Source organism: Daldinia decipiens (assembly GCF_022478715.1).
Source record: "Daldinia decipiens strain CBS 113046 unplaced genomic scaffold F4813scaffold_46, whole genome shotgun sequence".
NCBI lineage: Eukaryota > Fungi > Ascomycota > Sordariomycetes > Xylariales > Hypoxylaceae > Daldinia > Daldinia decipiens.
In genome coordinates, this window is record NW_026054589.1 from 169,068 (window position 1) to 185,619 (window position 16,552).

A 16,552-nucleotide genomic window follows, 5' to 3' on the forward strand; every position below is an offset into this window, starting at 1 on the left:
GGCGATACGATAACCCACAAGTCCCTGCTTATCAATCGAGGGGCAATTACATCTTTACCTAAACCACATTTTTCCTTATCCAAAACCCCCACCATCACTTAAAAGTTACCAATATCATCAACCATCACATAGGCATACAACCGAATAGATCGCCAACATGTCGATGGATATAGATGTAGATGTTCCTATTTCTATAGCGCCTCAGCAAGGCTTAGAGAATGCTCCAATTACTGCTACCATCTTTTGTTGCGACTGCGGCGCTCCTATAGATGGTACAACGGCTATCGACGCCAAATGTTACGATTGCTTCAAACTCACAAAAGACATCTCACAAGGCATTCAGCGCGAAGCCACCCTCCATTTCTGCCGAGACTGCGATCGATGGCTTCAGCCACCGTCCAGCTGGGTAACAGCCCCGCCCGAATCACGCGAACTTTTAGCCCTCTGTCTAAAGAAATTAAGTCTTAACCGAACGAGGATAATCGACGCCAGCTTCATATGGACAGAACCCCACTCGAGACGAGTAAGGGTGAAGCTTGTGGTTCAAGCTGCCGTAGCAGACGACCGAGTTATGCAGCAGGCCTTGGAGGTAGTGTACGTTGTCGCATATCAGCAGTGCCCAGAGTGCGCCAAGTCATATACGGCCAACGTTTGGCGAGCAAGCGTACAAGTGCGCCAGAAGGTGCTGCATAAGCGAACATTCCTCTACCTCGAGCAGCTTATCTTAAAGCACGGCGCCCACCGTGAAACTATCAATATCAAAGAAGCCAGAGACGGCATCGATTTCTACTTTGCGGCAAGAAATCAAGCCGAGAAGTTTGTCGACTTCTTAAACTCGGTCGTACCCGTCCGAGTCAAGAAGTCCCAGGAACTCATCTCACAAGATTCCCACACTGCGAAGAAATCATACAAATTCACCTTCTCCGTCGAGTTAATACCCATCTGCAAAGATGACCTAGTTGCGTTACCTATCCCCCTCGCCAAGCAGATCGGCAATATCTCCCCGCTGGCTATATGCCACCGCATCGGTACCTCTATCAACTTGCTCGACCCTAACACCCTCCAAACCGCCGACATCAGCGCGCCCGTGTTCTGGCGCACCCCCTTCCCCGCGCTGGCAGACTCTCAAGATCTAGTCGAGTTCATCGTGATGGACTGCGAACCGATCGGGCCGACGCGCGGGAAATGGATCCTCGCCGAGACGCAGCTGGCGCGGGCCTCGGACCTTGGCGTCAATGACAAGACGTACTTCGCGCGCACACATCTCGGCGGGCTCCTGCACGCTGGCGACTCGGTTCTCGGGTATATGCTCACCGGAACCAACTTCAACAACCCGCAGCTAGAGGCGCTCGAGGAATCCAACGTATACGCGTCGCGCATCCCCGACGTGGTCGTCGTCAAGAAACACTACCCGAACCGCCGGCGCAACCGCAAGCGCGTCTGGAAGGTCCGCCGCATGGCCAAGGACGAGGGCGAGCTACTACCGCGCAAGACCGACCAAGAGCGACAGGATCGTGAATTCGAGCAGTTCTTGCGGGATATCGAAGAAGACGAGGAGTTTAGGCAGGGCGTACAGCTGTACAAGCAGCCGGCTCGGAAGAAGCAGGCTGATGAGATGAGTGTGACGACGGCGGCGGAGGATGGCGACGAAGGAGATGATGATGTGCCCAGGGTCGATATGAATGAGCTATTAGAGGACTTTGATGAGCTTGCTATAGAGGATCAGCAGTAGGGAGGGAGTGAAGGAGGACTGTTTATTGACTCGGTGTTGGAGGATCGGAAAATAGAGATATAAGTTCGCGATGAATGAATCTATAGCTGGTAGTTGTGGCTTCTTACATACGGTACGGGATCGCGTTTCATATTCGGAGTTTGTGACTCAAGTGAAGTTAGTCTAAATCCACATATGAAAAGAATAAAAATAAAATGAAATCAAGTCTAAGATGTCAAATGAATGTTTATGGAATATAAGCCGCATCTACCTATTATATCGTAGTTTCTCTTATCCATTTCCAATTTAAACGCTTTATTGATTCTCTATGAACATCGAGAAATACAAGCCGTAGGAAATAGGCCAGCTTGGAGAATTACGAATTTACCGGTTTTATCCCTTTTGCTTTTAAAAGCTAATATGAGATTAACCCAGGGCGGTGGACAAATATCTTAATATAACTACCCCTCTTAGAAGAAGCACTTTTATATCGTATAGTTATACTCAAAATGGTGAATAATAAGTCCTACTTTAGATACTTATCTCGCTATATCAGAATTCCCAGGCCAAACATAGCCGCACACACCGTATGGCTTGATGTTCCTAGTACACAAGTATGTAGTCTCCTCTTTAGCGATAGTTACTCTCTTACTCTCTAGATAGTTACGTATATTTATAATATACTAAGTGTGGATGAAGGGGTTACTTCCCAACAAATCAAGATCTTACCTATACCCAGTAGAAACACCGGAGCTACAAATACGCTCAAACTGGCGACTATGACATTCTACTTGTCTTACCACCCCTTGATAGAAATAATCTGGGTTAGGTAGCACTCCTATACAATCTAATCACAATAGGCGAAAAGACTATAACCTGGTTGAACTCGAGTTGTATAGTCAACTGGTAAAGTTAAACACTCCTACACACATACGTACACGCCGTCCTCACTATTTCACTTTGTTCACGTCATATCTCAAGAGCACCAAAACTTCAGTGCGAGGAGAAAGATTTCTCTATTAGTGCGTTTTCCGATTAGAAGGACTTATAGCTGCCAAAGTGCTAGCATAGCAACGAGCGGTGATGCAAGGACATCATCGTCATTCTCTCCGTATCCGTGTTAGTGAAAAAGGAGGGTTTGACTGACAGGCTAAGCTGACAGACAAGACTTCTCCTATTCGGCCCTATCTACATCGCCCTGAAAACCTCACTCGTACTAGCAGGAAAGAGAAGGCAGTACACGATCCACGCGTTTCAGGTATGCCGTACGCAATTCGTTGTTTACAGATTGGCTGTTTGGTCTGTAGTTTGTAGTATAGAGGTCTTCTCTCATATCTAGTCGCCCGTAGTTGGGAAACCTTTTCCAAATCCTTCATTCCGGCAACGCCCCGAGGTTCCATTATCCGGCAAGTTCGATGTCATATATGAAAAGTCATGATCCATCAAGTATCAGACCCGTACAATAAAGTTCCATGGGCGTTCTTGCTGAATATAGTTTGGAACAACAACAGGGCTGAAATAGAGACCTGACGATGAACACCAGAGCTTCGAACGGACTACTTCATTATTACTTTATCCGTAACGAGTCTGAAACCCGGGGTCGCGGCATCACGATGGGAAAGGGTCACAGGAGTTTCTGTCATACGAGAAGTGCGCACCAGAAGAGATGCGTCGAAAAGTTTAGTTGTACATACTGCCGTCCAGGGATACACTGATTATCCGTACGGCTGCGACGAATGGATGAAATTTGCAACACTGCGTTGCAATCGAATATACGAAGAGACATAATTGGGTGGGTGCTGCGGATGGATTGAGTCTGATCAAACCTAAGGAGAGCAGCTGCTAAGCGGGAAAGGTTGTACTTTGTTCCATCATTTGACTCTAGAGAGATAATTACGACTATGCCGCCGGGGTAGTCGGGGTGTGTCTGCTCCAGTTCTCGGTTCGGGGCCTATAACTCCCACGTCCGCTCCGGGTGGATGGACGGCCGGGGGAATGTGACGAGGCGTGATCTCCGGCGTGGTCGGGATGCTCTCTTCCTCCGCGCTGCCCACCGCGGCCTGATAAACGACGAGGGGTTCCTCGAGGTCCAGATCGACGCGGGTTACTGGTAGACCTATTGTTAACAAAAGGCACTAGAACGGTCTTTGCTTCCGACATGAAGGGAGTAGAAATTCTAATCACGCTCTTGCCGTTTGATACTTCTGGTAGGAATCTCAAAGCTTCGGCACCTGTGGGATCGACTCGTAGTTTAACGGGTATAGGATCGTAGTTTGGTTCGACGGCTTGCCATAGTGCATCCGGTGCTTCGTTAGGGAGTCGGACAGCCGGGAGCGAGCCCATCTCTTGCTCGCCAAAGCACTCTTCCGCCATCTCCTTGCTAGTGTAGTCACTATCATCAGAAGCTATAGAGCTCACCGAGTACGAGAGACCAGGTAGCGCAACAGTTGCAGGGTCATACGAATGGGTATGCACTAGCGCGATCTTGCTCGAAGAGTCTATAGCCATAGACTTCGCTTGATGGATCGGCTTCTTGCCCATTAGATTGTTAATCTTATCCTGCCAATTCTCCTGAGATGCTATCTCGTGCGGCTTTTGAGGGATTCCCGCATATCCCTTACCTCTGCTAGAGGGACGGGGAACTGTAGCTTGTGCGTTACCCCGGACGGGCGCGGCAGCGGCGGCAGCGAATGAAATCGGTGCAGGCTTAGCAGATGGTACAAGAGGGCTAGGGGCTGCAGAATTGGTCGGGGGTGGTAGCTTGACTATCGGACGAGCTGGTGGTAGAGCCACATGCGGACGAGTGACGTCGCCATCAAATGCTGGGTGGCCATCTGCGGTTGGAGGGGGCGGGGTTGGGGACTTAGTACGCGCCTCCTCTTGAGCACCGTTATCTTGTGTGAGCGCGTCCCGCGCTGAGGGGAAGAATCGAGAACTGCTTCTGGGTTGGGTCGCGGGCCCAGGCACATTTCGTCCGGTGTGGCCGACAGGGGGCTGCCTACCAAACTCGGGGCGTATACCGTTTGCTTCTTTAACGGCAGCCTCTCTAGCCGCATCTCGAGCAGCAAAATCGGACGGCATAAGACCTTTGCGTTTGGCAACCTCGTCCGCAGACAGATCGGGACGAAGTCGCTCGTCTCTCCCGATATGTCTAGAACCGTTGAACGAACCGCTTGGTTGAGCCTCATTGTGGTTGGTAAATGGGTTAGCCGAACCTCGCTTTGTGTCCTGTATATTGCCTCTAGGACGCCAGGTGTCTTTGATCGGAATGGTTGGGTTTTTCTCGTGGCCATGTATGAGCTCTTGCATCTCTGCCGCTCGTCTGCGATCATCTTCTTGAACGTTGGAGGTGAAAGTATTCCATGAACTTGAAAGCTCTTGTTCGGGAATATTGGAAGAACGGCCGCGGGGCGGGCCGATTGGAGGTATCCGGTTACTAGACATTGTCTCGGGGCGTACGGGCTGCTGCGAGTTAGAGCGGGGGGGACCGATCGGTGCCGGGCGATGGATACGTTCGGTGATCGGAGCCGGGTGGGCATCAGGTAAGGTTCCTAGGTCAGGATTAAACGTGCCATTTCCAAGGGAACGGTCGTTTCCGGGAGCACCCCAGACATTTCGAGAACTGTTTTGAGAACTTCCAACCCACGAGGTAAAACGTTCTGGATGTTGCGGAGCCTCGGGCCATGATGGTGCCGACTGAGATTTCGGCGCATTAACGGTTTGCGTAGCCGGATGTTTAGCATCACCGTTGACCTGGCGATCAGAATTGGACTTGGACTTATTCATTGTGGCAGCAGAATCAGCTGTAGCTTCGGAAGGCACTTCGAGCTTTTCCTCCGAGGTAAAGGGAATGCTTGTCCGTCCAGCATGTGCGGATTGTGTAGAAGATTCGTTCTTTCCTTCCTTTTTGGCGCTCTTGCGTTCAGGCGGAGGGCCCATTGCCTTGAGCTTCTCGGCAATTCGGGCCTTGCGAGCCTCTTCTTCACGAGCTTCTTGTTCTAATCTACGCTTAATGGCTTGCTCACGACGCTCACGCATCACTCTTCTTTGAATAGCAAATTCGTCTTCGTTGGATGGTGCGTCCGCACTAGGCGGGTTGTATTGAGGTGTAGCATATGTTTGACCGGGGGAAGGACGGGGTTGGTATGGATGACTAGGCTGGGGCCGCGGCGTAATCTGGTTATTCACCGGAGAGAAAGTTGTGGAAATAGGGCTCTCGGCCCCAACAACGGAGCCAGCTTGGGACTGAATCACCTCGGGAGGCGGCGGAATATCGTATGGCTTTCCAGGTCTATGTGCCATAATGCCACTCGTACCACTAACATTAGAAGAACCGCGACGGCGACCAAATGGAACTTCGTGAGCACTAGTTCTGCTTGTCTGAAAAGCAGCCGATGGTTCCGCAGGGCCTTGCTGGTCGTGGTATTGGGGACGCTGGAGAACAGCTGGCTGGCGTCCATGAGCATCATTCCTGGATCCTCTACGATCCGTCACCGGCTCGTATCGACCGGAGTGCGAATTAAATAGTTGGCTATGGTTGCCTGTATGACCTTCTCGGAAACCGGATCGACTAAAGTCGTCTGCCGCAATCTCCTTAGTTAGCGGGGGAGTCGCGCTCTTAGTAGCAGCATCCCGTGCCGGAGGACGCGAAACCGATGTAAGGCTGGATAAATCTGGTTGCCCGGGAGGAACTTTCTCTATAGGTGGCAGGCGTGCCCATGGCGATTTAGCAGGTGTTGGTGGCGCAGGTGGTTTTGCAACGAGAGTAGGCTTCTCAGGAGCGCCTTTCAGCACAAGGCTCTTGCCCGAGGCCAAGGTACCGGGTCTGACCGAGGGAGACTCGATTGCGCTCGGGGTCGGCGCAGGCGATTTTGACTTGGGCGGTGCGGGAGCTGGTTCCTTGCTAAGTGTAGCGTGGACGGTGACGGGACTTGGTACGATTTCATCGGCTGGTGGTAAGGTGATCTTGGTCCCGTCGGTCCACGTAATGGTTTCGGGTTCCCACTCTTCGTCATCATCGATATCCGCCCAGTTCGACTGACCCTTAGTATCCTCCGGTCCTAAACGGCCTGCCATGTGGATGCCGTATTTATGCATGAGTTCCTCATCAGATAGCTTCTTTTGCTCAGGTTGAGCAGCCGCTGTGGAAGTTAGCAGGAAGAGTTAAAAATCACCGAGTTAAGATATCTTCCTATGACTTACGTCTATTGCGATTCCAGACAGTATTTGGGTCAGGGGCGGCGGCAGGTTTACCGTTGCTACTTAGAGTCTTGGTAGAACCACCTAAGCTGCTGCCGGATTTGGCAACAAGCTTCAGACGCGAAGCGGAGGCACTTGGAGTCGGCAGAGGCGTAGTAGAGGCGGAGTTGGCAGAAGAATCGGGACGGGAGGTCGAATTCGTAGTAGATTTGGCGGCCAGAAAAGTGCGATTTACAGAAACCGACTTGAAGCTCTGGGGCTTCTTGAGACTTGAAGATGTACGCGCATGGTTTCTGTCACCGAGGCGTGCCTTTGATGTTTCCGTATCCGAACCACCACTCACACTAACTTCAGCAGAGTTCACTAATTCGTCGACGATTTCTGCGATCTGCCTATTCTCGACGTCGGAGGAAACACCGTTTAGTGTAGCACTCGAATGGCTGGCATCCTGAGTGTCGTTGCTTGCAACAGCTGACTGAGCCTATAATGGGATGCACGTGAGCAGGTGATTTGCGACAACGGCGCAGTTCAATAATCGCATAATACTAGCAGGCAAGGGAAGAGAGGGTAACGGGAAGGAGAAGAAAGGGGAGAGAGGAGAGGAGAAGAGGGAGAGGGGAGGAAAGGGTATCAATCGGATCACGAAGGGAGGGCGACACGGCTATACACTTACGAGGGTGGGTTCAGTTAGAGATGCATCCGGCTTATTGAGGGTTGGCTCAGTCGCCATCATCCAACTCGAGATGTCGTGGAACGTAAATGTTTGCGTCGCGATCGAAGGGTAACAGCTGCGTTGCGCTTTTCGATCGAAGAGATGGGTTGGATTAATGAGGCTGGCAGACGAGTTTGAGGTGGTCAGTTCGAGGGTTTCGTACTTGGCAAATTGCGGATTGAGAAATTCGGGGTCAAGTTTGTTAAGTTACTCACTTCGGTACCGGCAATGTAGGAAAAAAAGAGGCAATGTTTAATACGTCGCGTTCGCAATAGACGCGATCGGTAAGGTTAGTACAAAGCCTCGCTCTCTGTTTGGGGATGGTGAGAGCGTATTATATCGCAATACCTCGGAGTACAAGTGGGTTGTTGCAGGTTGAAGGTTCAGAATGTCCTAACGACTGTTCAGCGTCGTGTTGTCAAAGTTTACAAGATCCCGAGCTTTTGGGGCTTGCGCAGAAAAGAGTGGAGACTGTACGAGGAATTGGAAGACTGGCAGAACGTTTGAACGCGGCTGGGAAAACGGAAACAGTACGTAACGAGGCCTGCCAGGTGACGGTGAGGTGTGGTATGTAACTGGTGAAAGTGGAGATATGTGGCTAGTGGGCTGAACGATCATACAAGGAAACTACTGGCGGATGCCTAGGTAGCACTTCCCCGACACCCGACAGAAGCCGATTTGACAGCTGCAAGAGAGATGTACAAAAATATAACCTAACCTAGGTAGGTAACCTGGTTGAAATACGTACCTATTTTTATGGGAATATAGAACTGCCTGGGGAGTTGTTAGTTTGAGGGTTAAAGTATCCGGGAGGAAATGGATATGTAGGTAGAGTTGAAAAATAAAGAGTAACAACTAGAATTATATTGATGACGGGAGGCAAATCGAGTAGTCATTTGAAATTATGACTGTTGCCGAGGAGATTCAAACACCTACAACATTCTACCTAGTTACATTATATATGAGATACTTATGTACATGGAGTCATAATGGATCATGCTTACAAACGGAATCATGCAACGCAGAGATTAGGTGGGTATAAGCATAGACATCGGCAGTCTATTATCCAACTCTTTATAACTTTACATATTAATATACATATTAATACAACAGAGAATCACTTAGGAGCAAAATAGGAAACTGTAGAATTCTTTTAGTGAGGCTAAGCTCTGTTCTGTTCTAGTACACGATGACTAGCTGTTATGCTCGGTACTATCTATCTTATGTACAAGTTGCTTGACTCTACCCCCCGTTTTACTGAGTGCCTCAATACCGAACCTGCTTAATGGGCATTGTTCTTGTGGTGACCTATGATTTGTTAGTATATATTATACATCTTACGAGGAACCGTGGGAACACTTACGTAGGTGGTAGTAGTAGGTCATGGGGTATCCGATGACGAGAAGGAAACCAATCGCGTGGAAGATAGCTATGAGAATCCGTCAGTATAAATATCACTTTTACACCCGAGTACCAACCATAGAACGGCTATGTAACATACGCTTGGCAGTAGGGTTCTTGCCAAAGTGCTTGGCCTGGTATCGTCCGAGAAGACCGGTAGCCTGGATCTCGGGGGCGGGTCCTCGGGGGAGTTTCTCGTAGAAGCTGACGACACGCTTCATGCGAACAGCATCAGGAGCACTGCCGATGGCCTAGTCAAAATATCCATCAGCGATCCTTCAACTTTTGAATTTTGCAACATCCATTTCCAATACTATCCAAGTATTACGACAACACCAAAACTAAGCCCCTCCCCTCTCAACCGCACCATGCTGAAGTCTAGAATCGCAATATAATGGGAGACTGGATAGCGCCATATGGAGGAGATCAATACGTACATTCGGGGAAGCAACCTGAAGAAACTCAGTCAGTAGAGACACTTGAATATTCATAGAACCGGACAAACCTTAGGAGGGATAAGGGTCGAAAGGGCCCTGCGAGTGACGAAGCTCATGATGACGGCTGTAGTCGCGACGAGGAAAAAGAAGGTTAGAATAAACCGAAAAAGATCACAGAGGAGAATCAACTGTGCCAAATATTGACGCAATTGGTAGTCTGCGATGCGATGCAATGCGATACTGGCGTAATTCGACGAAGGATTTAAGCTCAAAAAGCGAAAGTCGTCAATTGACGAAACGACAAAAAGACCTCGCCCAATTACAATTTCACATGGCCCGTGCACAGCCTTCCATCCTATGTATGTACAACACACTAGCGCGGTAAACTTGCCGCCCCGATGCCGACCCTCGACCAATCAAATCCCTTGCAACATGATTATCTCAACCTCGAACTCTTAAATCGCCTCAATACAAGAATTAATTCAATCCAGCTGTCTAAAGCTTAGGTCAGGTTAGGTCAGGTACTTAGGTCCAGCAGCCCGCCCCTTCCTGGCATTGTCCGGTAGTCACACCCACGTCGCCTTCGCAGCTGCCGGACTCTCCCAAAAACATCACACACAAAATGGCATCCCTCAGAACCCAAGCGGCCGCCGCCACCACCACCATGCTTCGAAGCGCGAGATTGGTTCCGAATAGGCAGGCTTTGGCCATGGCGCAGCGGCGCTTCAAGACTGACGACTCGAAAACTTCTCTTACCGAGACGACCGAACAAGCCGCTATCCCCGAGGAGAAGCCTCATAATGCTCCCGACTTTGGTGCGCATATCGACCGAGCTACATCGTATGTTCTTCAATGCCAATTCCTATTATATCGCCAGAAGCACAGGAACATAGTCAATGCTAATTGGGATGGATACCTTTAGAACATTCACACCCGTTCCGAAGCGAGTAATGGATGGTAGCGAAGACCATGCCGTCCTCCCCGCCGCTGTGCTCTCCGGCGCACCAGTGGAACTGCAGGCCAGAACCGTCCGGTAGGAAATGTTACCTGTTCCGTCTACAAGCAGCTTGTCTAATTTCGCACATAGAATCTACCAACCGTCCAAACCCGCCACGCAGTCAGGAAACTGGGGTAGCCACCACTGGAGAATGGACTGGGACGTCCTAGCCAAGGGACACCGATGGGAGAACCCTCTAATGGGCTGGCAATCATCCGGTGATTTTATGCAGGGCACCAAGCTCGAATTCAAGAGCAAGGAAGACGCTATTGCTTTCGCCGAAAAGCAGGGTTACGAATATTTCGTACAAGAACCCAACGTTCGAGCCTTTACACCAAAGGCTTATGCTAATAACTTCTTGTATTCGCCCAAGAAGCTAAAGCTCGTGCGAGCTAAATAGACGGCAAAATAGATCAGTCTGGGAAAGTGACCATGGTTTTGTACGTGTATTTCTAGAAAATGGTATCTCGAGTATTCCTGGCCACAATGCCATAATGCCGTACGACAGCCGTAATTTCTATGACGCTTCCCTGTTTCCCTAAAAGCTCTATTGTGGATCATGCCTTGAAGTGGTCATAAAAGCCCTTTATGTGTCTAGGTATAGACTTCCCTCAAGTACTATCAACCTAGAACCTTAAACGCCTAATAAGAACTGTGTGCTCAAAGCCGATGAGCCTTCAACTCCGAATACCGTTCCATAATTCCATAACGCCCTGAAAAATCTTAATGAACGCCTGATATAAAACGCCTTCCCTTCGCACACTCCATCCAGAAGCTGCTTTCATTGAAATTGCTTGATCGAAAAAAAAAATCGACAGCACAAAGACATAACGGCAGTGATTTACTGCGTCATAATCATCGACTCGTGGCCATTCTCTACCCTGAACCTCTCAGAGTCATCACCATCTAAGCCTAAGTCGATCCGTGAAGGAAGATCTTTCTTGCCCTCTTTGCGGACAATTTCCTCACTCCAGGCTCTCATCTGAACTAAATGACGAATGGCAGCTTCTCTCCGTTGCTTCTGACGTTCTAGGATTGCTTTATTAACTTTATCCGCAACATCCCGTCGAAGACCTGGCCGCAGAAGCGCCGACAAAGTAGGATCCAGATTGTCGTGATCAAACACTAGAAGGGACATCGTCTTTTCTAGATCCTCTAAAAACTGTGGCGTGCGCGGAGCCTTGGGTCCTAGTTGAGTTTGCGCAAATTCCAAGGCCGGGCCGATGTCCCCGCCTGGTCGGGATTTTCGGATTAACTCCACCAGTTGGAGCCGAAGAAGCGCGAAGTGGAGTGGTTCATCTTCGTCAAGTATCTTTTTCACTAGTTAGCTGGTGCAGCAAGGAAGAAAAGGAATTCAAGATTTTATTGAGTGGTATGATGCTCATAGAAAAAGTGGTTGTTCCTCATCAGTGACCCGGAGGCCATATGAGTGGTGCATGTAAACTCGTGTTTTAATCACAGCAAAGCAGTGTGTAAAGAGATATCGTAGCAAGGAATAGTTCTTACCGAGGGATCAAGATCATTCAAAGCATGTAAGGCATTTTCGATCTCTCCTCTATGTATAAATGTCTGGATTTGTTGCCTTGCATAGATACTGGACGAGGGCTGTTGAGGTGACAAATTCGCTTCAGTTGAAAATTTTGCTGCAGCATTAGGATAGCCGGCAACGGTCAGGTAATCGAGTATCAAGGCATTGATATCACTTTAAACCGCGTTAGCAAAGCAGTCTTCCATGTCTATCAAAAGAATACGTAGGTAAGGAGCAAATATCAGAAAAAAAGAAAAACGATCTCCGCATAAAATAATATTCTCAGAGAGATTCCCATTGTGTTATTTGTTACATCATAATAGAGCTCCAAGTTAGGGAAAAGAAAAAAGACAAGGGATTACCATACCTCTTAGGCGTTTTAAACTCCTCAACCTGCCGTATGAAAGGATGCTTCATTGATTTTGTCGTCGACGCCGACGAAGTCTATTCGCGCAAGATTAGTATGTAATGACCATAATTGTTGACTTTCGCACCGATTTAACGTACCATTTTGCGATCTAAGATCTCTGAGATATACCTTGCGTGACGAAGATGGTTCTGAAGTAGCAGGTCGCTTGGTGGCAATGACATGCCCTGTTGCGCCCGCCTAGTCACAGCTTATACTGAAAATTGAAATGGCACAATAGAATCACGATGTAGAGTTTAAGAAAAGAGGGCGCCCTGAAGGATATTCAGGAGTTTCCGCCGAAAGCCTGAGCTTGTTGTTGATCTGGTGGTACATTGGATGGAAGTGAAGAGTGGAAAGTTAAGAATAGAAGTCAAGGATTTTAGAATGCGGGTAGGGACAGAAAATCCACGTGCAGGCTGGAACCTTTCCATCTTTGTCTGCAATCTCGGTCTACGGGTCCCGACTTGTGGCTTACGCATAAAGCCCTGATCAAATGCAGGTCCCGCCGTTTCATGTCTACATAGGTACTTAGGTACTTAGTAATGACTTGTGGCAGCTTGTGGCTTTCGCCTTGTCATCAATACACACCCCAAGTTCCCAAAATGACCTACTAAATTCGAACTGTCCACAACCCACACAGTTTCTTCCTAATCATGGTTGGTTTTACGAAGATCCTCCTTTTTCTCTTATTGTTCTTATAAATGTATTTTCGATTTTGTTCGCTTTTACTTGCCGAGAGCTTTTCTAAGCTCTATTTATACATTTCGAAATACCCAGCTATCTATTAATCCATCGGACGGATAGTTTAATATTCACCTCCTCTTACTCACTTATCTATAACCCTGTCATCTGCCTAGGACACACCTGACACTAGTGGGCACGCGACATCAGTGGCTTCGTTTCTTCAGCTTCTAGACTCCATATTACCCTCTTAAGTTGTATAAGAGCTTCGCATATTTCATGTCTTTTTATATATGATATTGAGATCGAGTAGATTGTCATGAATACCGGTATTGGGTCGCCGGCCATCGTGGCTGATAACAACTCTGACACAATCGCTAAGAGAGTCCACTACAGTCCTCCATGGGCCGATTTGAGCATCATTGGCATTGCGGGCAGTTCCGGATCTGGGAAGTCGACTTTATCGCACGCCATTGTCAGTAAACTGAATCTGCCATGGGTTGTCATCTTGTCAATGGTAAGCATAATTAGAGAAAGGGGGTAACTTCTTATCTCACGAATCATAGGACTCCTACTACAAGCCGTTGGGCCCCGAAGCTTCCAGGAAAGCCTTCCTCAACGAATATGATTTCGACTCTCCAGAGGTTAGATCTTAGTATCCAGACCCATATTGCCATTGTATTAATACAAGGTTTGTAGGCGATAGATTTTGATGCCTTAGTTCAGACTCTCCAGGACCTCAAAGCAGGGTGAGTATGTTGTAGTCTTGCAGTGGTGTTTTCGTAAACATTTGCACTAATATACCTCTATTCAGTAAACGTGCCGAGGTACCAATATACTCCTTTGAGAAGCATCAACGTCTAAAAGAGACAACTACCATATACTCTCCCCATGTGCTTGTTCTAGAGGGGATCTTTGCCTTATATGATCAGAGGGTGATGGACCTTATGGACATGAGAGTACGTACCCCCCGTGGCTAAATGTAATCCGGGATACGGCTCTAACCTACTAGTAGGTCTATTGTGAGGCAGATGCAGACACGTGTCTCTCGAGGAGAAGTAAGTACATCCCACAGGACTAGAATCGAACACACACAGTCTAATTTTTACAGTCCTACGAGATGTTAGAGACCGAGGTCGTACGGTAGAAGGCTGTATTAAGCAGTGGTTTGGCTTTGTAAAACCGAATTATGAAAAGGTAAGCCGTCTAGACCTTGCCATAGAGCATATCTAATATTCCCCTTAGTATGTCCTGCCACAGAGGAATAATGCTGGTAAGTTGTCATGTAGTAGAATATTTGTGTCATTTATTATTCACCATCTAGCCCGTCATCCTAACTGAGTCCTCTATTTCAGACATAATCGTGCCACGTGGAATAGAGAATCGAGTTGCGATGGGTAAGTCGTAGTCCTCCCCCCACGAGAGACATGCGCTCATCAGCGTAGCTATGGTCACCCAGTATATCGAAAGAAAACTACTGGAAAAGTCAACACGCCATCGAGCTGCTCTAAGAAGCCTAGAGGCCGGATGTGAAAGCGAGCCTCTTTCCGATCGAGCCATCGTTCTTAAGGAAACCCCTCAACTTAAAGCCATGAATACTATAGTTCAGGACATTGACACATCGAGCGAGGACTTTATATTTTATTTCGATAGGTTTTCATGCCTGCTCATCGAAGAGTAGGTGTTCTGTTTAAGTTCTACCGTTGCTATCAACTCACAGTTATAGGGCCCTCAACAATGCTCACTTCAAAGAATTGGCCGTCGAAACTCCCTCTGGCAAGCTATATAATGGACTGACTCCTAAAGGCGAAGTCAGCGCAGTCATCGTCCTTCGCGGAGGCGCTGCCTTCGAGGGCGGGCTGAGGAGAGTGATTCCAGATGGTCGTACAGGACGCCTCCTGATTCAGTCCAACGTCCGTACCGGAGAGCCCGAACTTCATTACCTGAAACTTCCCAAGGATATTAACACGCATGACACCGTGTTACTTTTAGATGCCCAGATGTCTAGCGGAGGCTCTGCGCTGATGGCTGTCCAAGTCCTCGTAGACCACGGAGTCCCGCAAGATCGTATCGTCTTCGCAACATACTCGGCCGGCTACGTAGGTGTCTATCGTCTAACGAAGGTGTTCCCAGAAGTCACCGTTATCATCGGTAACATGGTCGCCGATTTTCAAGATAGGTGGGTTGAGAAGAGATACTTCCGCTGCTGAGATATGTACGCGTAAGCCCTAATACATGAACCTCGACGGAATTCGAGAACATCTCGATCGCTGTGGATGTCAGATTATAAGTCTCATTCATATATACTCGTTGCATATAAGGGGTTACATATATATCTCTCTCGGATACCATCTTATATTCTAGAATGGTATTAGAGATCGGTAAATTCAATATGCATCAATAACCAATCATCCAATCTGAATGTCCCCTATTGCGATATTCTTCAGGGATTTCACCTTTGAATTTGTCAGCCATCGGTTGTGAAAGATTGTACGAGACAACATTATTTTCCCTATCTGGTATTAGACGCATACTCGGCCGTAGTCTCGAAAGTGAGGGTATTCGTCCGATAACAATAATAGTAATAAGTAATCATTTACATAATATCCTGTTTTACACGTTCTTGGAATGGGTGTAGTTGTCATATGGGATGGTGCTGAAAGAACCCCTATCTTATCTAAAATGGCCAATAGAAAGCCAGTCCTAGTTCTCAGTCCTGGGATGTAGCACACGCCCGAATACTTCTAGCTAACAATATCACGCCTCATAAAGGCAGGTTTCACCTGCGACACCTTATACCTGCCGAGCGTAGGTGCGTAACTGAAATCACCAGAATGACCATTAATACTCCAGAGCTTCAATCCAGACATCACGGCTATACGCGAAATAGTTCTCAAGCACCTAGATTCTGGCCGTCATGTCATGCTTATAGTTCATAGCTACAGCGAAGCCATGCTCAGGGTGCTTTTAGGAGTCCTATCACGCATGCGGCGTGGCGGGTTATCCTAACTACGTATGTTAAGGCTAGAGAGGACCCGCTGGCGGATCTTTTGGCAAACCCCCGGAGAGGAAATAGGTTTGAGGAGCTTGTGTAGGTGGATGGGGGGCATGTTCCGTTTGTGATGGCTACGGAGGAGGAGGTGGGGGTTATGAAAGGGGTTGCTAAGAAGACTACGAGAACCGCGTAGTTTGTTTTACGTTGAAACGACTTTCTTTTATTACTTATTTGCCTCAAATATAACGACTAATAATACATCCAATTCAATAATGTGTGTAAACAGCCTTATCACGCAACAGACTTGGAAATGGTTTATGTTTGTATGTGCCATAGATACTGTACTACATTAGGTCCTTATGGACTTATAAAAAATATCCTGTAGTTTAACTCATCGATAAATATTCTTATACATAACAGCGTTCTCCTTTCTTTATATTGGAGCTGTATTAAATAATAAGGAGGCATACAAACACACTTAC

The 16,552-nt window shown here is 48.0% G+C and overlaps 6 protein-coding genes across 6 annotated transcripts; 3 read left to right on the forward strand and 3 right to left on the reverse strand.

Moving 5' to 3' along the window:
* Positions 1 to 87: 87 nt before the first annotated feature.
* F4813DRAFT_374233 (NMD3-domain-containing protein) lies at positions 88 to 1,942 on the forward strand. Its single transcript, XM_049244903.1, has one exon. It carries the CDS (start codon positions 158 to 160, stop codon positions 1,730 to 1,732), a length of 1,575 nt encoding a protein of 524 aa, XP_049095533.1. The 5' UTR covers positions 88 to 157; the 3' UTR covers positions 1,733 to 1,942.
* A 1,418-nt stretch (positions 1,943 to 3,360) lies between these two features.
* Positions 3,361 to 7,839, reverse strand: F4813DRAFT_252566 (uncharacterized protein). Its single transcript, XM_049240174.1, has 4 exons — positions 7,838 to 7,839; positions 7,578 to 7,743; positions 6,914 to 7,391; positions 3,361 to 6,852 (listed from the first exon to the last, which is right to left on the reverse strand). The coding sequence occupies exons 2-4, from the start codon at positions 7,641 to 7,643 to the stop codon at positions 3,611 to 3,613; spliced, it is 3,786 nt and encodes a 1,261-aa protein (XP_049095534.1). The 5' UTR covers positions 7,644 to 7,743; positions 7,838 to 7,839; the 3' UTR covers positions 3,361 to 3,610.
* A 908-nt stretch (positions 7,840 to 8,747) lies between these two features.
* On the reverse strand, positions 8,748 to 9,748 carry F4813DRAFT_374238 (mitochondrial F1-F0 ATP synthase subunit F of fungi-domain-containing protein). Its single transcript, XM_049244904.1, has 5 exons — positions 9,529 to 9,748; positions 9,461 to 9,475; positions 9,124 to 9,274; positions 8,986 to 9,051; positions 8,748 to 8,930 (listed from the first exon to the last, which is right to left on the reverse strand). The coding sequence occupies exons 1-5, from the start codon at positions 9,574 to 9,576 to the stop codon at positions 8,905 to 8,907; spliced, it is 306 nt and encodes a 101-aa protein (XP_049095535.1). The 5' UTR covers positions 9,577 to 9,748; the 3' UTR covers positions 8,748 to 8,904.
* Positions 9,749 to 10,890, forward strand: F4813DRAFT_374240 (ETC complex I subunit conserved region-domain-containing protein). Its single transcript, XM_049244905.1, has 3 exons — positions 9,749 to 10,300; positions 10,383 to 10,493; positions 10,548 to 10,890. The coding sequence occupies exons 1-3, from the start codon at positions 10,083 to 10,085 to the stop codon at positions 10,855 to 10,857; spliced, it is 639 nt and encodes a 212-aa protein (XP_049095536.1). The 5' UTR covers positions 9,749 to 10,082; the 3' UTR covers positions 10,858 to 10,890.
* A 368-nt stretch (positions 10,891 to 11,258) lies between these two features.
* F4813DRAFT_374250 (CTLH/CRA C-terminal to lish motif domain-containing protein) lies at positions 11,259 to 12,775 on the reverse strand. The gene is made up of 4 exons (XM_049244906.1): positions 12,493 to 12,775; positions 12,353 to 12,429; positions 11,964 to 12,159; positions 11,259 to 11,769 (listed from the first exon to the last, which is right to left on the reverse strand). The coding sequence occupies exons 1-4, from the start codon at positions 12,574 to 12,576 to the stop codon at positions 11,299 to 11,301; spliced, it is 828 nt and encodes a 275-aa protein (XP_049095537.1). The 5' UTR covers positions 12,577 to 12,775; the 3' UTR covers positions 11,259 to 11,298.
* Positions 12,776 to 12,967: 192 nt separating this feature from the next.
* F4813DRAFT_374252 (uridine kinase) lies at positions 12,968 to 15,644 on the forward strand. Its single transcript, XM_049244907.1, has 10 exons — positions 12,968 to 13,592; positions 13,642 to 13,719; positions 13,775 to 13,824; positions 13,890 to 14,034; positions 14,091 to 14,133; positions 14,187 to 14,272; positions 14,321 to 14,348; positions 14,431 to 14,472; positions 14,521 to 14,752; positions 14,802 to 15,644. Exons 1-10 carry the CDS (start codon positions 13,395 to 13,397, stop codon positions 15,283 to 15,285), a joined length of 1,386 nt encoding a protein of 461 aa, XP_049095538.1. The 5' UTR covers positions 12,968 to 13,394; the 3' UTR covers positions 15,286 to 15,644.
* Positions 15,645 to 16,552: the final 908 nt, after the last annotated feature.